We start from the raw sequence: 25,411 nt of genomic DNA on the forward strand, positions 1-25,411 counted from the left end.
GCACCGGACGCAGTATGTCACCCCAGCCGACTCACAGGTGAAGTGTCGCCTCACCTGGAAGGACTGTCTGGGACCCTGAATGGTGGTAAGGGAGAAAGTGTAAGGACATGTGTAGCACTTGTCCCACTTACAAGGATAAGTGCCAGGAGGGAGATCAGTGGGGAGGGATGGGGGGGGCGAATGGACAAGGGAGTCGCATAGGGAGCGATCCCTGTGGAAAGCAGGGGGGGGTGGGGAAGAGGTGCTTAGTTGTGGGATCCCGTTGGAGGTGGCGGAAGTTACGGAGAATAATCCGTTGGATCCAGAGGCTGGTGGGGTGATAGGTGAGGACCAGGGGAACCCTATTCCCAGTGGGGTGGCGGGAGGATGGAGTGAGAGCAGATGTGTGTGAAATGGGGGAGATGTGTTTGAGAGCAGAGTTGATAGTGGAGGAAGGAAAACCCCTTTCTTTAAAAAAGGACATCTCCCTCGTCCTAGAATGAAAAGCCTCATCCTGAGAGCAGATGCGGCGGAGACGGAGGAATTGCGAGAAGGGGATGGCATTTTTGCAAGAGACAGGATGAGAAGCGGAATAGTCCAGATAGCTGTGAGAGTCAGTAGGCTTATAGTAGACATCAGTGGATAAGCTGTCTCCATAGACCCACCAGCCTCCGGGTCCAACATATTATTCTCCGTAACTTCCGCCACCTCCAACGGGATCCCATCACTAAGCACATCTTTACCTCCCCCCTCCCCCGCTTTCCACAGAGATCGCTCCCTACACTACTCCCTTGTCCATTTGTCCCCCCAATCCCTCCCCACTGATCTCCCTCCTGGCACTTATCCTTGTAAGCGGAACAAGTGCTACACATGCCCTTACACTTCCTCCCTTACCACCATTCAGGGCCCCAGACAGTCCTTCCAGGTGAGGTGACACTTCACTTGTGAGTTGGCCTGGGTGATATACTGCATCCGGTCCTCCCGATGTGGCCTTCTATATATTGGCGAGACCTGACGCACACTGGGAGACCGTTTTGCTGAGCACCTGCGCTCTGTCCGCCAGAGAAAGCAGGATCTCTCAGTGGCCACACATTTTAATTCCACGTCCCATTCCCATTCTGATATGTCTATCCACGGCCTCCTCTACTGTAAAGATGAAGCCACACTCAGGTTGGAGGAACAACACTTTATATTCTGTCTGGGTAGCCTCCAACCTGATGGCATGAACATTGACTTCTCTAACTCCCGCTAATGCCCCACCTCCCCCTTGTACCCCATCCGTTATTTATTTTTATACTCACATTCTTTCTCTCACTCTCCTTTTTCTCCCTCTGTCCATCTGACTATACCCCTTGCCCATCCTCTGGGTCCCCCCCCCCACCTTTTCCTTCTCCCTGGGCCTCCTGTCCCATGATCCTCTCATATCCCCTGTCCCCTGTCCAGCTCTTGGCTCCATCCCTCCCCCTCCTGTCTTCTCCTATCATTTGGATCTCCCCCTCCCCCTCCCACTTTCAAATCTCTTACTAACTCTTCCTTCAGTTAGTCCTGACGAAGGGTCTCGGCCTGAAATGTCGACTGTACCTCTTCCTAGAGATGCTGCCCGGCCTGCTGCGTTCACCAGCAACTTTGATGTGTGTTGCTTGAATTTCCAGCATCTGCAGAATTCCTCTTGTTCTTGTACTTCTACATTCAGTGTCCTGAGTGTTGAAGGCTAATGTGCCAAAATCCTCCGTCACCAACTTGCTTACCACATTCAGGGAACCCATGTACTTGTACTCCTGGGTCAGCAACTCTCCCCAGAGCTCAACCATTCACTATGGAAGCTTTACCCTGATTTGTCTTCTCAAAATGCAACACCTTGCACTTGTCCGAATTGAATCCCATTTGCTATTCCTCGGGTCACTTACCCAGCTGATCAAGATCACTGTAATTCTTGACAAACTCTCTATGACATCTTTTATTTCAGTGCAAGCTTACTAACTGTGCCTCATATGTTTTCATCCAAATCATTGATTATAGATGACAAATAAGAATTGGATGAGCACTGACCCATAGATCTCTAGTTTGATAAACAACCTTCCACCATCACCCTTTACTTCCTACCATCAATCCAATTGTGTATCCACTTCACCCTCGACATCATTCGATCTAACTTTCCATTGCTGCCTGCAGTGGAAGCCCCATAAAAGGCCTTACTGAAGTCCATGTAGGCCACCTGTACTGCTTCTTACTGCTTTACTACTTCTGGCTTATGTTTATTTCTCATTTGATTTTGTGCTTATCTCTCATGAAAGGCCTCAACCTTTCAGTAAGAGGATGGTGCATTCAATCACATTGGCTTCTATGGGGTCAACCAAAGGTGATAGTGTCCTTTTTAACTTGTTTTTTGTGGTCACAAGACTCTGCTGGACATTAACAACTTGAGGTACTGCAGGTCTGCCCTGTCAATGAGTTGCTCATTGGCAGAGAAAGTGAGTTATGCTGCTGCCTGAATCAGAGACTTGTTGGACGAGTCAGTGCATGAAGGAGGTGTGCAGTCCAACAGTGAGCAATCGTCTTGGCCGCTTTTCTTGTGATCTTATAAGGGTCTTAAGGATCAGCCCCATGATTCAATGGCGGGACAGACTTGATGGGCCATATGGCCTACTTCTGCTCCTATATCTTATGGTCTTATGTGGAATGCTGCAAGTCCGATTCACTGATTTATTGGACAGCAGCGGACCTGCGTGGCCTTGGTCATAGCGAGGATTAGGCCTCAAATCACAGTATCGCCTATTTATAGCCGCCACAGAGAGAGGCATTGGAGTCGGTATGGTCCAAGTTGCCCCCTTCTCTCCCCCTCCCCCCCCGTGTCCGCTCAGCAAAAAACAAACTGTGATTGTGCGATTTCTGCAACATTCATGGGCTCAGTGTCTTGGGCTATATTTTTTTTTGTATGACTGTATTTTACTGGTATCTTATATGTGCTTGCTCTCTTATATGTGCTATATGTTCCTTGTGCTGTGTGTGACTTTTGGAACTGTTTGTAGCTTGGCCCCAGAGTAACGCCTTTTTCTTGGCTGTATTCATGACTGTTCATGTATGGTTGAATGACTATAAACTTGAACTTGAATAGTCCATTGTTAGTTTATTTGTATAATAGCTGGTAATTCTGTTAACTTCGATGTAGACATTGTTCTGAGGGCTGAAAAGATTGAACTGTGCAAATTGGCAGATCATCATTACCGCTGTTACCTGCTGGTAAGATTTAGTCATATCATGCACTGTATTAAAATCTTGTACTGCATTGCTGCTGGGTTTAGAATTGCTGGAATGTGTAATTGTTTTATTCAGGCACCAGTAACTTTTAAAATAAGTTCTTTTAGAAACATAGAAAATAGGTGCAGGAGTAGGCTATTCGGCCTTTCGAGCCTGCACCGCCATTTATTATGATCATGGCTGATCATCCAACTCAGAACCCCGCCCCAGCCTTCCCTCCATACCCCCTGATCCCCGTAGCCACAAGGGCCATATCTAACTCCCTCTTAAATATAGCCAATGAACTGGCCTCAACTGTTTCCTGTGGCAGAGAATTCCACAGATTCACCACTCTCTGTGTGAAGAAGTTTTTCCTAATCTCGGTCCTAAAAGGCTTCCCCTCTATCCTCAAACTGTGACCCCTCGTTCTGGACTTCTCCAACATCGGGAACAATCTTCCTGCATCTAGCCTGTCCAATCCCTTTAGGATCTTATACGTTTCAATCAGATCCCCCCTCAATCTTCTAAATTCCAATGAGTACAAGCCCAGTTCATCCAGTCTTTCATCATATGAAAGTCCTGCCATCCCAGGAATCAATCTGGTGAACCTTCTTTGTACTCCCTCTATGGCAAGGATGTCTTTCCTCAGATTAGGGGACCAAAACTGCACACAATACTCCAGGTGTGGTCTCACCAAGGCCTTGTACAACTGCAGTAGTACCTCCCTGCTCCTGTACTCGAATCCTCTCGCTATAAATGCCAGCATATCATTCGCCTTTTTCACCGCCTGCTGTACCTGCATGCCCACTTTCAATGACTGGTGTATAATGACACCCAGGTCTCGTTGCATCTCCCCTTTTCCTAATCGGCCACCATTCAGTATCTGAGTTTTGGATTTATTAACAACTTAGCAGCTCAGTTACAGTATATTAAGGTTAGACTCAGGATCATTGATCCACAGACTTGAATTTAAATGTCATCATGGCTGTTGGAAATTAAATTCTAGAATGAAATAAACTTGGTCTATTTAAAAAAAATACTAGTACAAGTTGAGTACCCCTTATCCGAAATGCATGGGGCAGAAGTGTTTTGGATTTTTGGAAGAGATGATGAGATAGTTTGGGATTGCCGTCATTTCTGACTCAATTTATGTGCTATTGGTAAGCAGTCTTTTTCTTGCACTTGTTCATCACACAAATGTACTTGACAGTAAAAATTATGACATACCATTAATATAATGAAAATACAATGTATGCAGGGTAACAAAAGCAGCACAGCAGCATCAGGAGAATACCTGAATCAGCTGTTGAACAACAATGAGCAACAGCAGTCCTGCCGAAGGGTTTCGGCCAGAAATGTTGACTGTACACTTTTCCATAGATGCTGCCTAGCCTGCTGAGTTCCTCCAGCATTTTGTGTGTGTTGCTTGAACAATGGCAGGCTTTCAGTCTCCACCTATGATGCTGAGTTTTGATGAAAAGGTTACAGTACACTGTATTTGTAGTTTACATATTTTTAAAGATTTTATGTAAGGTAGACAAACAATCAGCATTGTACACTTGTTCTGGTGTTAGATTTTCATCAGCGATGCTTTAAAAATTTAACACCGTTATCCAAGGCATAAAAACAATCAGGATCAATGACTTATTCTGGTGCTCGATTTTTTTGTGATCAGACATTTAAAAAATTTAATGCCATGCCTGTTCTTAAATTTCTGCAACTAGCCTGCTGAATATTCACAATTACCTTCAATTTTCAGTTCATCGTGATAGAGTTTTGCCTGATTCACAATCAGCATACCGTTAACATAAGAACATAAGAAATAGGAGCGGGAGTAGGCCATCTAGCACATTGAGCCTGCTCCGCCATTGAATAAGATCATGGCTGATCTGGCCATGGACTCGTCTCTGCCTACCTGACCTTTCCCCAGAACCTTCACTTCCCCCAGAATGCTCAATTCCCCTACTATGCGGAAAATCTATCTAACCTTGTCTTAAATATATTTACTGAGGTAGCCTGCGCTGCTTAATTGGGCAGAGAATTCCACAGATTCACCACTCTTTGGGAAAAGCAGTTTCTCCTCATCTGTGCTAAATCTACCCCCCGGAATCTTGAGGCTATGTCCCCGAGTTTTAGTCTCACCTACCAGTGGAAACAGCTTTCCTGCCTCTATCTTATTTATCTCTTTCATAGTTTTATATGTTTCTATAAGATCTCCTCTCATTCTTCTGAAATCCAGCGAGTATAGTACCAGATGACTCAATTTCTCCTCATACTCTAACCCCTTCATCTCTGGAATCAACCTGGTGAACCACCTCTGCACCGCCTCCAAAGCCAATATATCCTTCCTCAAGTAAGGAGACCAGAACTGTACGCAGTACTCTTGATGCGGCCTCACCAGTACCCTATACAGTTGCAGCATAATCTCCCTGCTCTTAAATTCAATCTTCCTAGCAATGAAAGCCAACAGTCCATTTCCTTTCTTGATATCCTGCTACACCTGCAGTGCAACCTTTTGTGATTCATGCACAAGCACTCCCAGTCCCTCTGCACAGCAGCATGCTGCAATTTTTTATCATTTAAATAATAATCTCACCTTTTATTTTTCCTTTCCAAAGTGGATGACCTCACATTTACCAACATTGTACTCCATCTGCCAGACCCTTGGCCACTCACTTAACCTATCTATATCTCTCCGTATCTTCTGCACAATTTGCTTTTCCACTCAATTTAGTATCATCAGTCCCCTCTTCCAGACTGTTAATGTATGTCGTGAACAGTTGCAGGTCTAGCACTGACCCCTGCGGCACATTGCTCACCACTGATTGCCAACCAGATGTGTCGCAACTCTCTGCTTTTTATTAGTTAATCGACCCTCTATACATGCTAATATATCAACCCTACCCTGTGCATCCTTATCTTATGGATAAGTCTTTTATGTGGCACCTTATCGAATGCCTTCTGGAAATCCAAGTAAGCGATGTCCGTCTGTTCCCCTCTCTCCACTGTGCTCGTTGTATCCTCAAAGAACTCCGGTAAGTTTGTCAAACAGGACCTGCTTTTGCTGAATCCATGCTGTATCTGCCTGATGGATCTATTTCTTTCCAGATGCCTCGCTATTTCTTCTTTAGTGATATCTTCAAGCATTTTCCCAACTACAGATGTTAAACTTACTGGCCTATAGTTACCTGCCTTTTGCCTACATCCTTTTTTGAACAGTGGCGTGACATTTGCCATCTTCCAATCTGCTGGGACCTGCCCAGAGTCCAGAGAATTTTGGTAAATCATCACCAAAGCCTTTACTATAACTTCTGCCATTTCTTTCAGTACTCTGGACCAGGGGATTTATCTGTGTTCAGGCCCACAAGTTTTCTCAGCACTACCTCTTTAGTGATATCAAGGTCTACACCTCCCATCACATCCATAACATCTCTCTTTAGCATGTTAGATGTGTTCCTCACCATGAAGACTGACACAAAATAATCATTTAAATTCTCAGCCATTTCCTCATTACCCTATTTTAATTCCCTCTTCTCATCTTCCAAGGGACCTACATTCACTTTAGCCACTCTTTTCTGCTTTATATAATTATAAACACCTTTACTATCCTTTTTTATATTTGGTGCTAGTTTATTTTCATAATATAGCTTTCCTTTCTTTATTACTTGCTTAGTGGTACTTTCTTGCTTTTTAAAGTTTTCCCAATCTTCTAGTTTCCCACTACTTATGGCGACTTTGTACGCACGAGCTTTTAGTTTGATGTCTTCTTTTATTTCCTTAGTTATCCAAAGCTGGCTCTCCCCACTCTTACTGTCCTTGCTTTTAACTGGAATATACTTTTGTTGAGCACCATGAAAAATCGCTTTAAAAGCCTTCCACTGTTCCTCAGCAATCCCTCCATATATCCTGTGTTCCCAGTCTACAGTAGCCAAATCCTCCCTCATCCCATTGTAGTCTCCATTGTTTAGGCATAATACACTCATTTTAGATTGAACGATTGTACTCTCCATTTGTATGAGAAATTCAGTCATACTGTGATCACTCTTTCCAAGAGGATCCCTAACTACAAGATCACTAATTTTACCTGTCTCATTGTACAGGACCAGATCTACGATAGCTTATTCGCTTGTAGCTTCAGTAACATACTGTCCAAGAAAGCCATCACGGATGCTTTCTATGAAGTCCACCTCAAGGCTGCCTCAACCAACTTGATTCATCCCAATCTATTGGCAAGTTAAAGTTCCCCATGAGAACTGTTGTTCCATTCTTACATGCCTCAGATATTTCTCTGTTTATTGCCTGTGCCACTGTAATGTTATTATTCAGTGGCTGATAGATAACTTCCACCAATGATTTTTTTCCCTTTAATATTCCTAATCTCTACCCAGATGGATTCAACATTCTGCTCCTTAGATCTTATATCACCTCTCACTGTGACCCTGATCTCATATTTAATTAAGAGCGCTACCCCACCTCCCCTACCTTCCTGCCTATCTTGTATTACCTGGTATCCTTGGATATTTAATTCCCAATTCTCTCCACCCTGCAACCACATCTCTGTAATGACCACTAAATCAAAACTCTGATTTGATTCACTGACCTTCACAAGTTCACTGACCTTGTTTCAAATAATAATAGGCATCCGTTAGTTTCATGAGACCATGGATTTGCGCCTTAGAAGGTTTCCAGGGCGCAGGCCTGGGCAAAGTTGTATAGATAGATAGATAGACATACTTTATTGATCCTGAGGGAAATTGGGTTTCGTTACAGTTGCACCAACCAAGAATAGAGTATAAATATAGCAATATAAACCCATAAATAATTAAATAATAATACGTAAATTATGCCAGATGGAAATAAGTCCAGGACCAGCCTATTGGCTCAGGGTGTCTGACCCTCCAAGGGAGGAGTTGTAAAGTTTGATTGCCACGGGCAGGAATGACTTCCTATGATGCTCAGTGCTGCATCTCGGTGTAATGAGTCTCTGGCTGAATGTACTCTTGTGCCCAATCAGTACATTATGGAAGACCAGCAGTTGCCCATGCTGCAAGTCTCCCCTTCCACGCCACCGATGTTGTCCAAGGAAAGGGTGTTAGGACCCATACAACTTGGCACCGGTGTCGTTGCAGAGCAGTGTGTGGTTAAATGCCTTGCTTGCTCAAGGACACACACGCTGCCTCAGCCAAAGCTCGAACTAGCGACCTTCAAATCACTAGATGAATGCCTTAACCACTTGGTCACGCACCAATACTTTCGAATACTACAGGCATTCAAATAAAGGGCCCTTACACTCAGAGTGTTTTTAAATCTTGTAATCTTTTATTCTTTTGCACTTGAATTTTCTTCACTCCACCTTTAATTTTCTCTTTTTAATCTTTTGGTTTTTCTTTATCTTTATCCACACTTCTTTTTTCACTTCTCCAATCTGTTGAATCCACCACCTTTCTATTCAATTTTAAGCCCTATCCACAGCCCTAGTTATGCAATTCGCTAGGATCCAGGTCCTATCACGGTTCAGGTGGAGCCCATCCCAATGGTATTGCTCTCTCCTTCCCCAATACTGGTGCAATTTCCCGTGAATTCAAGCACACTTCTGCCTTGAGCCATGCTTTTAACTCTCTAATCTTCTTGACACTTTGCCAATTTGCATGTGGCTCAGGTAGTAATCCAGAGATTACTACCTTTCTGGTTCTGCTTTTTAATGTAGTCCCTAGCTGCTCAAATTCCCTCAGCAGAACCTCTTTCCTCATTTTACCTATGTCATTGGTACCAACATGGACCATGACAACTGGATCTCTCACTGCAGGTTTCTCTGCAGGTCAGATAAGATGTCTCAAACTCAGGCACCAGGCAGGCAACACAGCCTTCGGGACACTCTATCCTCGTGACAGAGAACTCTGTCTATTCCCCAATTACCACTACATTTCCCTTCTTTCCCCCTCTTGAATGGGTCCCTGAACTACGGTACCACAGTTAGGTTGTTTATCCTTCCTACCGTCATCCACACAGGGAGATAAAATATCAGACCTGTTGGACAAGCTCACAGGCTGACGCTCCTCCAGCACTCTCCACCTCACTCACAGTCACATCTTCTTGTCCCTGACCACAGACTGAATTTAGCTAATCTAAAGGGTGTGACTACCTCCTGAAACAGAGACTCCAGCTATCTCTCCCCCTCCCTGATGTGCCGCTTTGCTTGAAGCTCAGATTCCAGGTCATCAACTTTGATCCTGATTTCCTTGAGCAGCCAACAATTGCTGCAGATGTCACCAGGAACCGGAATGGGGTCCATCAGCTCCCACATCATGCAGCTACAGCACATCACTTGATCCTTCATCATCCCTTTATTTAATTAGCTGTAATTTAGTGACTTTGATTCAATGATTACAAAAGCCTTACTTGCTACTTTCCTGTACTTACCTGTGAACATATGATGCTTAACTCTGACGCTGACCTTACATGATCGAGACCTTCACTTTTTGATTTATGCAGTGTTTATCTATTTTTCATTACATATGTGTGTTAACTTCTTAGAACTGCCTGTGGTGCGCAGGGACCTGTGAACCTTCCCAGCATCTTGTAGAATTTTCCATTTGTGATTTCATGTCAGCGCTCACAAAATTTGGATTTCAAAGGTTTTCTGATTTTGGAATTTTGGTATTTTGGATAAGGAGTACTCAACCTTTATTGATAACAGTAAGCAGAACACCAGGGGAACAAGGAAACCTACTGTCCTTAGAACCTTCTGTACCATAGAACCATATGAAATAGGAGCTGAATTAGGCCATTCAGCCGATTGAGTTTGCCTGCCATTCAATCGCGGCTGAGTTATTATCCGTGTCAACTCCATTCTTCTGCCTTCTCCGTGTAACCCTGATGCCCTTACTAATCAAGATCCTATCAGCCTCCACTTTAAATATTTTCAATGACTTGGCTCCACAGCAATGAATTCCACAGATTCATCACCTCTTGTTAAAAGGCCTGAGCAGATTAGATATGGCAAAGTTAACTTCCCATGGTAGGGGATTCTAGGACAAGAGGGCACAACTTCAGGATTAAAGGAAGTCCATTTAGAACTGAGATGTGGAGAAATTACTTTAGTCAGAGGGTGGTAAATCTGTGGAATTTGTTGCCACGAGCGGCTGTGGAGGCCAAGTCATTGGGTGTATTAAAGGCAGAGATAGGTTCTTGATTAGCCAGGGCATCCAAGGATATAGGGTGAAAGCAGGGGAGTGGGGATGATTGGATGAAGTGGATCAGCCCACGATTGAGTGGTGGAGCAAACTTGATGGGCCAAATGGCCTACTTCTGCTCCGAAATCTTATGGTCTTATGGTCTTTGGCTAAAGAAGGAACAATGTCAGGAGTGTGATCACAATCCACGGTTTGCAATCTACTATGTATGTGATCCAGATGCATCAGTGTAGTTGACGTTAACAGTTCCCATTTCAGGATTATTTAGCAAGGTGTAATGAATACCAATGTGACTAGAGATGGTTACATCCTGAGAACAATAACAAAACAGACAGGTTGTGTGTACTCAGTACATAATATTGCGAAAGCCTGAGTTAGTTAATGCATTTAAGGTGGTTTATGATGCCGATGGAACTAAACTATTTAGCATAGTGAAGAATTCCAGAACATAAAGTTAAAGAAAAATCATGCAGGCTTATAATTTGCATTGAGGCCAGTGTCTAATTCTTGTTCTCAGCCTGTAGGCTATGATGCTTCAACTATTCATCCAAGTACTTTCCCAATGTGATTGTTTCTGCCTTCTACATCTTTTCAGGCTCAGTGGGTGTTGTTTGGAGCTAAACTATCTTGTTTGATATATGAATGCACTTTATTTAAAACCACATTATTCTTGTTGATTAGAGATTGGGTTTTGTTGCTCTGAACGGTAATGTGGGAAACAAGCGTCTGAAACAAGTACAGAACAACTTGGCATTCCAGCAGTCAGTCATATGGGTAAGTGTTTGGTTTTTGTTTGTATCTTACTCTGGGCACTGAAGAATGTAAGAAGATTAATTTGATAACTACCCCATTGTTCCATTGATGACACTGTGTGTTATCAGGAATCTCACACATACAATGTAATCAAAGCCCTAGAATGGTTCTTTCTGGCTAGGGTTACTGCGCTTCCTGTGGCTGTGTAAATATGACAGACAGAGAAACTTTCAGTAACCAATGGAGCCAAACAACAACTTGGAGTTTGTAGATCCAAAGTGATAGTAGAGTAAGGTAATAGTTTAAGAAACTGTGGACTTATTTAGAATCAAAATGCCAGCATTATGTTGGGGCAAAGAAGGGGCAAAATATCTATTATAACCAGGTGAGTGTGTGACCTTAGGTCATGTATATGAAATTTTAAAAACTTAATATATTTCTGAAAAAAAAGGATATTTTGCATTTGTTCATTTTGAAATACAGTTCCAAGGTTGTATTGCTCAAGTGACTGCTTTTCATCCATATTTGTAGTGTTGGTGTATTCACATATTGGGAAAGTACAGGTGAACATAATTTGTCAGTGAATGGTAATTTATTGGCATTATCCATTAAGGTTAAGGAATAGTAGTCAAGGCACTTTTGGTTATGAGGTATTTATAACTCTTGAACTTGCGTGGGTTATATAATCCAAGCATTTGGAGAAGAATAGCTGTTTTAATATGAATGATATGCTCATAATTTGATATAAATTATGTGATTTCTGAGGATTTGGGGAATTCCAGTCACAGTGTGATAGTTAATTAACTATGTGAAGTGTTACGGACCAGCAACAATAGATGTAGAATGGAGTCGGGGAATTAATGCAAAACAACTAAATTTATTAACATTTACACAGAAATATAGAAAATTAAACAAACGACTAACTTAAACAGAAGTTAACAGCGTTATGCGTCTATAGTTCCCAAACAGTCAAACTCAGAAACAGTTCTTAACAAAGTCTTCTGGAAACCTAGATGCAGTACACATGACGGTCAGCAAATATTGATGGCCAGCTTTAGCCTTTGGCAATGGGCCAATGCAATCCACAATAACTTTAGAAAAGGGCTTGCCAAATGCAGGAATAGGTTACAGTGGGGCCACTGGGGTGACTTGATTAGGTTTGCCCACAACCTGACAAGTGTGACAAGTTTGGCAAAAATGTCGCCACATCTTTCCTCAAACCAGGCCAGAAGAAGTGTTTAGAAATCTTGTTCACAGTTTTATTCACACCAAGATGGTCACCCAAGGGCACACTATGAGCCAAAGTTAAAATTTCATTCCTATAGACTTTAGGAACTACTACCTGGTGAACAACTGCTCATTCTTCACTTGCTGGAATCTCAAATGGTCTCCACTTCCTCATTAACACTCCACTCCTGAAATAAAACCCTACTGGCACTTTATTAATCTCCTCACCTGAGAGAGCTTTTTCTATTAAAGCTTCAATCTCAGAGTTTCTGCTCTATTCTACTATAAACTCCTTCCGAGACAGAGATAAATATTTATGGTCAGATCTACTGCAAGGATCATGGTAAAACAAGGAAGGTAGGAAAGTTACTGACAAATCATCAAGATCTGAGTCCTGATTTGAGCTATTATGGGTAGCAGAGCCATGCTGCACCGAATCATCTTCATTGGCAGACTTTTTGGCCATAGCTCGGGTTACTGTGCAGGAGCGATAAATGTTAGAATCCATCTTTGGATTGGCTTAGTTGTCAGTTGCACTGCCCGAACAACTTTTCCACCTGCTAGGTCATTCCCTAACAACAAGGAAATACCATCCACCTGGTAAACTGGGTCGTAGTCCTATTTTAACAGGTCCTGAGACTCACCCTGACTTCAAGATTACCTTGTGCAGAGGTACAGAAACAACGTCACACCCAATACCTTGAACAAGATTTACCTTACCAGTGGCAGTCTCATCACTAAACTTTAGAATACTGTTTAACATAAGTGACTAAGAAGCCCCAGTATCCCGAAGAATCTTTACTGGTACTAGGGTAGACCCTTCATTTACTGAAACAACTCCCTCTGGCTTAAAAGGATTGAAGTCTTTCCTAACTCGGTCAGGCCTCTCAGACCTTGACAGAGCTTCATCAGACTGTTCAGAACCCTGTGGGTTTATGGGTGTTTCAAAGTATTGGACAGAGGCATCTGGCATTGCCTCCTTTTCCTCCTTCTTTAGACGGAAACAGTTAGCCATAACATGACCAGATTTCCTACAATAGTGACAAATAGGACCAAAATATTTTTCCTTCACTTGCTTCCCTTCATCCCTACCTTTTTCACTAGTCCCCAATTTAATTTCTGGTTTACCCTGACCATCCACGCTACTCTTTTGGAAGGTTTTACTTGGGGTAAACTTAACTCTGTGGGTTAGGACAAACTCATCTGCTAACTTAGCAGACTCTCGCAATATGGCAGCATCCTTCTCGTCCAAATAGGCCTTTATGTCATTAGGGATGCGCCTTTTAAATTCCTCTATTAAAACCAACTCTGAAGTTGTCATAACCTCCATTCACACTTTTAGATGTGCACCATTGCTCAAAAAACACAGATTTGTCATAGGCAAATTCCACAAAAGTCTGGTTCACAGATTTCTTCAGATTTCTAAATCTTTGTCTATAAGCTTCCAGAACCAACTCATAAGCTTTCAGTACAGCCTGTTTCACAGTATCATAATCAGCTGCCTGTTCAATGGATAACGCCATATAAACTTGTTGTCTTTTACCTTTAATGACACTTTGTAAGAGAAGAGGCCAACCCTCTTTTGGCCACTGTAAACTGAGCAACTTTCTCAAAATGCAGGAAGTATTTATCAACCTCAGCCTCATTAAATGGAGGAACCAGTTTAATTTCCTGATTGGCAATAAACAGTACTACCTGTTTCCTCGAACCAGAAACCTGATTCCCGAGCCTCATCTGCAACTCATACTGCCTCTGTTTTTCTCTGTCCTCAGCCTCTAATTGTTTTTGTTGTAAATCAGCCTCTAATTTAAGTTTCTCTAACGCTATTTGTTCCAGCTCTTTACTTATAGGAAACTTCTCTAACACCCTCTCATTAAATTCCCCTTTAGTTATATAGTACTCAGCTATTTTCCTCTGAATCTCAGGCTTTATCTCAGTAAGCTCCAGCTCTTTAGCAATTTCCAGCACCTTACCCTTTTTGGCTTTTGCTAATGCCTCAGGAGTTGGCAATGCCAGAAATTCCCCAACATTCATTGCTGCTGATTTCCACACACAAACCAATTAATTGAAAGGAATTGGGTATTTAAAAACGCAAACACGAGGAAATCTGCAGATGTTGGGAATTCAAGCAACACACACAAAAAATGTTGGTGAATGCAGCAGGCCAGGCAGCATCTCTAGGAAGAGGTACAGGTGATGTTTCGGGCCGAGACCCTTTGTCAGGACTAACTGAAAGAAGAGATAGTAAAAGATTTGAGAGGGGGAGGGGGAGATCTGAAATGATAGGAGAAGACAGGAGGGGGAGGGATGGAGCCAAGAGCTGGAAAGTTGATTGACAAAAGAGATACAAGGCTGGAGAAGGGAGAGGATCATGGGACGGGAGGCCTAGGGAGAAAGAAAGGGGGAGGGGAGCCCAGAGGACGGAGAGCAGGCAAGGAGTTATAGTGAGAGGGACAGAGGGAGACAAAAGAGAGAGAAAAAAAATGGAAGAAAGAAAATAAATAAGGGATGGGGTACGACGGGGAGGTTGGGCATTAACGGAAGTTAGAGAAGTCAATGTTCATGCCATCAGGTTGGAGGCTACCTAGATGGAATATAAGGTGTTGTTCCTCCAACCTTAATGTGGCTTCATCTCGACAGTAGAGGAGGCCGTGGATAGACATATCAGAATGGGAATGGGATGTGGAATTAAAATGTGTGGCCACTGGGAGATCCTGCTTTCTCTGGCGGACAGAGCATAGGTGTTCAGCGAAATGGTCTCTCAGCCTATGTCAGGTCTCGCCAATATATATAAGGCCGCACTGGGAGCACTGGATGCAGTATATCACCCCAGCCAACTCACAGGTGAAGTGTCGCATCACCTGGAAGGACTGTCTGGAGCCCTGAGTGGTGGTGAGGGAGGAAGTGTAAGGGCATGTGTAGCACTTGTTCCGCTTACAAGGATAAGTGCCTGGACGGAGATCGGTAGGAAGGGATGGGGGGGGATGAACGGACAAGGGAGTCGTGTAGGGAGCGATCCCTGCAGAAAGCAGAAAGTGGGGGGAAGGGAAGATGTGCTCGGGTATTTCCCATTTTCCAATTAGATCGATAATTAACCAACAAGCTCCAAGTTGTTCTGATCATGGACATGCCCCCAATTTTTATGTTACAGACCAGCAACAATAGATGTAGAATAGGGTCGGGGAATTAATGCAAAACAACTAAATTTATTAACATTTACGCAGAAATATAGAAAATTAAACAAACGACTAACTTAAACAGAAGTTAATGGCGTTATGCGTCTATAGTTCCCGAACAGTCAAACTTAGAAACAGTTCTTAACAAAGTCTTACTCAAGCACAGTCTTAGAGTGGCAATTTAGAAAGTCCAGGTGATTCATGAAATAAGTGAGAAGAGAGACTTGTATATTCACGATGCAACAATGAGATGATCTTGGAGGTTCACAATACGGCGGAGAGGTGATCTTGAAGAAACAGTTACTGGAGTTTGCAGCCGCGGAGTACCTTTTCTGAAGAGTCCAAGAAGAGCGAGATTTCACAGAGTAACTGACAGGGAATGTCCCTTTCGCCAAAATGGTCACCACACAACACCTGAGACCATACAAGAGTTAACAATCCACGTATGGATTGCACGAAATGTCAGTCACATTTGAAATGCACAGAGTACTGCCAACTAACCCAATCCTGCAGTCTCCACTCTCACTCTCCCTTCCCGTCGATTCCTTAACGACTCCTTACCGAGTGATTCCCTAATGAGCGACTGCCCACTAAACGATTGCGACTGTTTTTATACTGTCGGGAATATGTCATCACGTGACTCTCACAGAAACAAAGTCATGGATTCCCAGTAAACCATGTGGTGCCCCCAGGAATTGAAACTACAAGCTTCCAGCAAAACAAGACTATAGGTACATCACACTTAGTAAATGAAACCAATATCACGTGACATCCACAGGAATGGAAACTGTGGACCCGTAACAGAAGCATTTGTGGACTGAAGTGGATTTCTTGACATTCCGGTAACATTACAAAATATCTGAGTATAAAGTGTGATTTCAGTTGCTCTATAATTATGTTGCTTGCAATAGACATTTATGATATTATCCTCTTGTACAACATCACTAATTCAAATTAATGAAGGTCTACAGTCCATCTTATTCCATAGTTAATGTGATCAAAACAAAATGTGACTCTTATTGGACTGTTCTTGTTTCATTGCAGGAATTGTGATATAATTTTTGAGACTAATAGGAGTTTTTTTGTTCTTAGCATTTATTATTTGAATTTGCATCAATATTTAAACAATTTGATTAAGTATAACCTCTGCATTGTTCATTTTTGATGCTGGTAGAAGTTCGATGTATCTGTTTTTTGTAGGTGAATTACTGCAGGTTTTATTCATGGATACAAGTGTGCACTGAACAGGAATAAATCATTTGGAACTAAAGACACTGTTGTTCCAGCAGTCTGGAGCTCTGATCTAGATCAGCTTGGACATTGCTGTTTACTGAATTCCATTTTAGATTTGTTGTCTCTTTTGCTGTAGTTCTGTACATATGAAAATCGATTCTGTCTTGATCCCAAGAATTTGCGACTTTAGTTGATCCCAGCTTCTGCAGTGGTTGAATTCATTGTACCTTATGCAGTGATTGCAGTTTGAGACTGAATTATGCATGGGTGTGGAGTCTTTCGGAGTGCCTTTGCTTGCTGTTATGTAATCTGGCTATCCTTAAAGTACTGTGGTTATATTGTTGAAAAATATATACTAAAAGGTAACTTATTTGCATGATGACTCTGTGAAGTGCTCCACCAGCACAGACTTCCAGTCCTGATGTAGGGTCATGACCCAAAATGCGACTGTTGATTGATTTCCATAGATGCTGCCTGACCTGCTGAATTCCTCCAGCATTTTGTGTGTGTTACTCTGCATCTGCAGAATTTCTTGTATTACTAATTACATGTGTCTTTCAAGTAATTGACATAGGTGTGATGAGGTGGAAAGCTGCCTCTTTCTATGTTAAATGTTTTTACCATTCTACTGATTGGATATATTGCAGGCTAAATTATTTTTGATACATCTTGTGGCTTAGGCAGTTCAGCCAGATTCTGGTATATCTTTTGAGTGTAGTTTAAAATACTCTTTCTTCCCCCTTGATTTGTGAAAAGGTGTAATATCATAAAGAGGGTTTAATATCATAAACACAGCATTTCAGAATTTGGCCTTGCATGAGAGAAATTGTAGGTTTTGTTATTTCAAAAATCTGCAACCGCAATTCTTCTCTAAATCCGAAGCTGGCAGTTTTTATGCAAATGAACAACAGCCATGGGTGAGGACAGAAAGCAAGTGAAATACATTTTATGTGAATGTGTGATGAAAACAGGTTGATGAATGTCTTTGTGACTAAATTGCACTTGGACCTGTTCAACAGCCCAGTGCTATAAATACGGCTGTATTGGGCCTGAGCTTGTGTTTATGCTGTCACAATTTATCTTGTTTGAACAGGTGCTGCAAAAGTGCTGGAATCAGTGGAAGATGTGTTTGGAGAAGCAAGAGGAGCTTGAGCTTCAGGAACAGTCTCAAGAAGCCCAAAATCACTTCAGGTATTCTAATACCCTTTGAATTTTTAATTCTAATCTCATCATCTACTAGAAGCAATTCAGAAATTGTGTAACTCGGATGGTTGATGATTCAGTTGAGTTGTTCTCAAATCTTGGCAACTTACTTGCAAATATTTCATCACTACGCGAAGCGACATCGTCAGTGTACTGTTGATTGTGGTTTGTCCAACAAATGCTTGGCCTTTATATACTTTATTTTATATAATTAAAAACATTTTTTTTTGCTCAGCATAACAAAACTTCCAATTTCCAGATACACTTACATTTACATTTCTTCCTCTCACAGATATCAAGTATCAGGACACTTCCAATAAAATATAGACATCACCACAACATCCTATACAAAAGCCCTTATTAGTATAGCAGACAGGTTTACATCTATATACTGCAGAAAAGGTTTCCATGTTTTATGAAAACTATTTGTTTTTGAGTGTACCATACATGTCAAAAAGTCCAAAGGAAGGTATTCCATGATTAATTTATGGAATTTATCACCACTACCCTGCTGGCTGCCCTTCAGAATACTAAAATTATCCGACCTAATACCATTAGTGAGAATTGCAGCCAAAGGGTCATTATAAAGAACCTTCACCCACTTAATAAAATTATTGTCCAAACCAAATCGTTCTGAAGTGAAAAAAGATACGGCTATTCGACCAGATCAAAGGCCTTTTCTGAATCTTAGGAAACCACCAAGCCGTCCACTGCCTGTTGCTGACCTGCCTGAATCACATTAAGTAATCTTCTGATATTGTTAGCTGATCTACGGCCTTTTACAAAACCCTCTTTTATGATAAAAGGTAACACAATTTCTAATCACAACGCTAAGGTTTTAGATAAGATTCTAAAGTCAACATTTAACAATGAAATAGGCCTGTAGGAGGCACGATATTCAGGACTCTTTCCGTTCTTAAGAATTAGGGAGATATTAGCTTCTCTCAATGATGGTGGGAGGAGACTACAATTAACTGCATGATTGAACATGTTTAGCTTGATAGACATGAACATGTCTATCCACGGCCGCCTCTACTGTAAAGATGAAGCCACACTCAGGTTGGAGGAACAACACCTTATATTCCGTCTGGGTAGCCTCCAACCTGATGGCATGAATATTGACTTCTCTAACTTCTGCTAATGTCCCACCTCCCCCTCGTACCCCATCCGTTATTTATATACACACATTCTTTCTCTCACTCTCCTTTTTCTCCCTCTGTCCCTCTGACTATACCCCTTGCCCATCCTCTGGGTTTTTCTCCCCCTCCCCCTTTTTCCTTCTCCCTGGGCCTCCTGTCCCATGATCCTCTCATATCCCTTTTGCCAATCACCTGTCCAGCTCTTGGCTCCATCCTTCCCCCCTCCTGTCTTTTCCTATTATTTTGGATCTCCCCCTCCCCCTCCCACTTGCAAATCTCTTACTAGCTCGTCCTTCAGTTAGTCCTGACGAAGGGTCTCGGCCTGAAATGTCGACTGTACCTCTTCCTAGAGATGTTGCCTGGCCTGCTGTGTTCACCAGCAACTTTGATGTGTGATGTTTAGCATAGGCTCTGATAAGGTCTGAGAGGCTTTTTCTTTCTAGCTAAATAAGTCAAATACCTACGTGGTTTCTCACCATGTTCAAACAATCGTTGTTTAGCAAATGTCAATTTTCTTTTGGCTGCTTGTGTAAGTAAAGAGTTTAGCGTACAGCGTAGGGCTGTGATATTCTGTAACTTGGCTGCAGAAGGCTTATTAATATAATCCTTTTCAGATGCCGCAAGCCTTGATTCCACTAGGCGCTGCTGTTCTGCAGCTTGTCACTTCTTACTAGAAGAATAGGAGATAATTAATCCCCTTCCATAGGCCTTAGGGGTTTCCCAGAGCATCGATGGACTACTAGCTGATTTGGAATTAATAGATAGGAAAGTTTTGAATTCGGAAGTAAAGTACAGGTTTCCCCCGCCATCTGAAGGTAGAGCGTTCTTATGAAACGGTTCGTAAGCCGAAATGTCGTAAAGCGAAGAAGCAATTACCATTTATTTATATGGGAAAAATATATGAGCGTTCGCAGACCCAAAAAATAACCTACCAAATCATGCCAAATAACATAAAACCTAAAATAACAGTAGCATATAGTAAAAGCAGGAATTATATGATAAATACACAGCCTATATAAAGTAGAAATACTTCTCTACAACGATTGCCTGCTCAGATCTCCATAGCGAAAATCTCACGCAAGCGCTCTCGGCAGAAAATCTCATGCAAGCGCTGTTGGCATAAACGCGCTCTCCAGTAACCTTTAAACTATGAAGCTGCCAAATCTACCAAATAACACGTAAAAATACACAGCCTATATAAAGTAGAAATAATGTATGTACAGTGTAGTATCACTTACCGGAATTGGGAAGACATCGAGCACACTGATGATAGTGTGTTAGACTGAGTTGTTGCAAGTTGGGGTGGTGCAGTGGCCCCCACCTTCCAGGCTGCCGACCCGATACATTGCCGCGAAGAATGCAGGGGTAGCCGGGAGGCACGCAGCACATCTTTAAGAAAAAAGCCGAAATAAACATGCTAATTAATTAGGTGCTGCCCAGCACGTTAATGTCAGCGCAGATCAGAGGCGATTGCCGATTGCATCGGCACTGATCTGGGCCAACAATTATGTGCTAGGCGGCACCTAATTAATTAGCATGTTTATTTCGGCTTTTTTCTTAAAGATGTGCTTTGTGCATCCTGGCTACCGTTGCATTTTCCGCAAATTGGTATCTGTCTGTGGCCTGGGGATTGGGGTGGTGGGACACTGGGGTTTCATCTCATCGTCTGTTTCCATTAGAGCAGATGGCTCATCTTCTTCTATCTCTGCCCGCCTCGATGTCGAAGGTCGAGGTTCGTCGTCTGCTGTGGCTGATGTGGAAGGGTTGCTTGACTGCTGAGCCTCGCGCATTTTACTATCACACAGTTCTTTAATAAGGACTCAAACCATCCTGCAAATATCTCCTAAACCGACGTACCCTTTCAAAATTAAAGTCGTACTTTATCATTACTCATTTGGTTTCGATTGTTATCCTTTTTTCTTCCAATTGCATCAGCTCTTCATCTGTCAGTTCTTGGTGATGGGATGCCAAAACCTCTTCAACATCATGTTCATCAGCTTCCACAAGCCAAACTCACGTTGTCCTTACTTCGTTCACCACGATCAAAGTGCTTAATTATGTCTAGTTTTACGCTAAGTGTAACACCCTTACGAGCTCTTTCAGGCTTTTCCGATACCATAGAACTCATCTTGCGAAGGGCTGCTCACAGGCACGTGTTAAAGCAAAGCAGTTCCCAATCCAGGGGAGAGCGGCTGCTTGGGCCACGCTCTGCCTTTCATTGCGCGCTGAATTTTTTTCGTAACAGTGAAAACAGCTTCTGAATGCGAAAACAGAGTACTAATGTAGGTCTTTCGTAACAATGAGGTTTCGTAAAGCGAACGTTTGAAAAGCGGGGGACACCTGTAGTCTATACATTTATTATCTTTTAGAATAAAAGAATTCAGCCTCCAATGTCTCGATCGTGCTGAATTATCTTTGGGCTTAATATTTAAATATACTGTTGCTTGGTCAGAAATAGCGATACTTCCAATTGTGCAGGATACAACTAAATCTAGGAGCGTTTTGGGGGTTAGAAAAAAGTCTATTCTGGTGTAACACTTGTGTCGGTTAGAAAAAAATGTGAAGTCTTTGTCTGAGGGATGTAACAACCTCCAGAAGTCATCACCCACAAGTCCTAGTTCTCCATATAAGCCCTTGATTTGTTTGGACTGTGAGGAGAGCAATGGGGGACCACTAGGCACTCTGTCCATCAATGGGTCCATGAGACAATTAAAATCCCCACCTACAATAATGTTTTGTGTTGAAAAGTTTGTAAGTTTGGAAAAAGCATCTGTTAAGAATTTGAGAGGATGAGCTGGAGGGCAGTAAACATTGAGAATACCATGTTCCTCTCCATAGAATCTGTGGAATTCTCTGCCACAGGAAACAGTTGAGGCCAGTTCATTGGCTATATTTAAGAGGGAGTTAGATATAGCCCTTGTGGCTACGGGGGTCGGGGGTATGGAGGGAAGGCTGGGGCGGGGTTCTGAGTTGGAGGATCAGCCATGATCATAATAAATGGCGATGCAGGCTTTAAGGGCCGAATGGCCTACTCCTGCACCTATTTTCTATGTTTCTATATTGAAGCCTTAACAATCACAAATCTCCCATACTTATCCTTAATGCAGTCTAATAACTTAAAAGGTAAGTTCCTCCTAATTAAAATGGCCACCCCCGCCCCACTCCTGGTATTAAAAGATGAAAAATAGACTTTATCAAATCCACTCTGTTGCAGTTTTAGATGTTCTTTATCATTTAAATGTGTCTAATGCAATAAGGCTATATCCATCCTTTCCTTTTTCAGGTTTAGTAGGATTTTCTTCCTCTTGATTGGTGAATGACTCCCCTTAATGTTCCAAGTGCACAATTTTAATATATTACTGGTCATAACCCTTTATAACAATCATGTGACTCTGGAGGAGAAGAAACCCGACTTAAGATCAGCTGAGCAGCAATACGTAAATTAAAAAAACCGACAAAAACAAAGCGCCAACAGCGCTGAACAAGAGGACTTACCCCACACTTAAAGGGGATATCTGAACCTTCTAGCACCCCATATTCTGCCCCACTGCCAATATGGCATTTAACATAATCAAAAATGAAAACAGGACATAATTTATCAATCCACCGATTTGTTACCATCATGTTTAAACTCCTTCAGGCTGGAGCAGCACCGCTTATTTAAACAAATAATGAAACTGTATTAATCAAAACAAACACGTTACCCATCCTATAAGATATCTTGCCGTTGAGTAATGAAAAGGTAAAATAAAGCGAACATTGAGCATGTTATCTTCCATAACCAGGGCTACACAATATACTGTATACATTCTTTAGCCAACGTGTCCACAAAAGTTTTAGCTTTGCCAAGAGAATCAAATATCTTGGTGGTCCCGTTGTAGGTGATTTTCAGCACCGCTGGGTATAGCATAAAATACTGGATTACGGATTCTCTCAGCCATTTCTTTACCTGGTCAAATTCCTTGCGCTTCTGAATAACGACTGCCGAAAAATCTTGAAAAAACATAAGCCTGGATCCCTCATATATAAAAGCCTGGGCATCAGTACCGCAGCGTCTCGAATCCTCCATCACTCTTTGCTTATCACCGAAATTATGGAACCGCACGAGGACGGGTGGAGGGCGTTGGCCTGGGCCTGGTTTTGGCGCCAGTGTACAGTGAGCTTTTTCCACTTTAATGCGTCCAGCCTTGGTTTCCAAATCAGGGAAGTTAGGCAGCCAGCCCTCAAAAAACTTCGTCGGTTGGCTGCCTTCTGTACCTTCAGGTAGGCCAATGATTCGTGTATTCTTTCTCCTACCTCTGTTCTCAAGATCATCGATATGGTCAGACAGGCTTTCAACTTGTTTTTCTAGTGCCCGGATGCAGCTTTGGGGCTGATCAGTTACAGTTTCTACCGTGGAGACTCGGCCCTCGGCCTCGGTCGTTCTTGTATCAAGATTTTAAAGCTCCATTGTGTGGTTCTAGAATGTTAGAGAGAGTGGAGCCAGCTTCTTGCCCATCATTTTGGATATGTTCTCTGTAACTTCCTGAATTAGTTGACGAAAAGCAGGGTCCAACGTGATAGGATAGCTAGCAGTAGCTAGCTCCTCAGCCCCTCAGCCATCTTGGCTGCCTTTTAGTACCTTTCGATGGCATGGTGTTGAAGCAGCTCAAAAAAAATACTCATCAATGTTCATGTCATTAAATCCCACACTTGGACATCTAAAAAAAAAAGTTGAAACGGTTAGGTGTGTATGCGGAATTATCAGCGTCAATTTATGATGTGGGGAGGAAAACCTGTTGATGATTGGCCAATCAGTGATGAGATTTCCTCCCTCCCATCACAAATGCGTTTCTGAAATGAATTCCAGTCAGCTGATTGAAAAATATATAAAGGCCAAGCATTTGGAGGACACACCAAAATCAACAATGCTCTGATGATGTCTCCTTGCATGGTGATGAAACATTTGCCAGTAAATTGCCAAGATTGGAGAACAACTCAACCCAATATAATCCACTGTTCTGAGAAGATGAAAATGTCCTTTGTATGCTGAAACATTTGTGCTTGTCCACATTCATTTTGCCAAGTTCCTCAAAGGTACTTTTAACAATATATGGACATGTGGTTCTCAGAAATTTGTATATAGATGACAACTAAGATTCGTGAATAGGAACACTGATCCTCACATTTCAAAGCATGTAAAATGATGTCACTCTTCCAACTGATTTCACCTTTGTGACTACTCCAGATAAGTAACTATGGACTGTTGCTGAATCTTGGACTTTGTAATTGTATATTGCGGTACGGTCAATGAGCAATGTAAACAGAGTTGAGCACAAACCTCTATTGTAGCCTTTTCTGATGAAAAGGGTAGTTTCATACTAGTCCCATGATCGGGTTGTAAATACATGAATATATTCTGAAGGTAAGGCAAGCGTCAACTCTGGAGCATGGAACAGTACGAACTCTTTGGCCCCCAGTGTTGTGTTGACCAATATAAACCTACTCCATGATCAATCTAGCCCTTCCCTCTTGCACAACCCATAGTAATCTAAACTACTTCTGATATCTCTCTTAAACTTTCACCTACTCACCTTAAATGGATATCCCCCTGATATTGGTCATTGCTACCCTGGGAAAAAGATGCTGGCTATCCCCCCATCTATGCCTCTCATAGTCTTGTACACCTCTAACAAGTTGCCTCTCATCTTTGTTGCACCAAAGATAAAAGCTCCAGCTGGCTCAACCTTTCTTCATAAGATGAGCTCTCTAATTCAGGCAGTATCCTGGTAAATCCCCTCTAGACCCACCCTAAGCTTCCACATCCTTCCTATAATGAGGTAATCAGAACTGAATATAATTCTCTAGGCGTAGTCTGATCAGAGTTTTATAGAGTTTCAACTTTACCCTGTGGCCCTTGAACTCAATTTCCTGACTAATGAAGTCTAGCAGACCATATGCTGCTTTAACTGCCCTATCAATTTGCATGGCAACTTTGAGGGATCTGTGTGTGTGACCCCAAGATCCCTCTGTTCCTCCACATTGTTAAGGATCCTGCCATTAATTTTGTACTCTGCCTTTAAGTTCAGTCTTCAAACTTCAGATTGAATTCCACCTTCCACTTCTCCACCTTGTTCTGTATGCTGTGTCTATCCCATAGTAATCTGCTACAACTTTCTACACTATCCACAATTCCACCAACCTTTGTGCTATCTGCAAACTTACTAACTCACCCCTCTAATTCCTCGTCTACGTCATTTATAAAAATCACAAAGATTAAAGGTCCAAGAAC

At 42.3% G+C, this 25,411-nt stretch overlaps 1 protein-coding gene across 4 annotated transcripts in view; it reads left to right on the forward strand.

The window, feature by feature from the left end:
• Positions 1-25,411, forward strand: part of sfi1 (SFI1 centrin binding protein) — a 269,555-nt gene that overhangs the window by 78,093 nt on the left and 166,051 nt on the right. For all 4 annotated transcript variants that reach the window (XR_010015925.1, XM_063031824.1, XM_063031825.1 and 1 more), the window contains exons 11-13: positions 3,149-3,219; positions 11,091-11,183; positions 17,892-17,989. Coding sequence is in view for 3 of the 4 variants with exons in the window: in XM_063031824.1 (XP_062887894.1) it covers positions 3,149-3,219; positions 11,091-11,183; positions 17,892-17,989 (262 nt within the window). In the remaining variant the exon portion in view is untranslated. The remainder of the gene's footprint in view (positions 1-3,148; positions 3,220-11,090; positions 11,184-17,891; positions 17,990-25,411) is intronic.

This window comes from Mobula hypostoma, chromosome 23 (genome assembly GCF_963921235.1).
Source record: "Mobula hypostoma chromosome 23, sMobHyp1.1, whole genome shotgun sequence".
NCBI lineage: Eukaryota > Metazoa > Chordata > Chondrichthyes > Myliobatiformes > Myliobatidae > Mobula > Mobula hypostoma.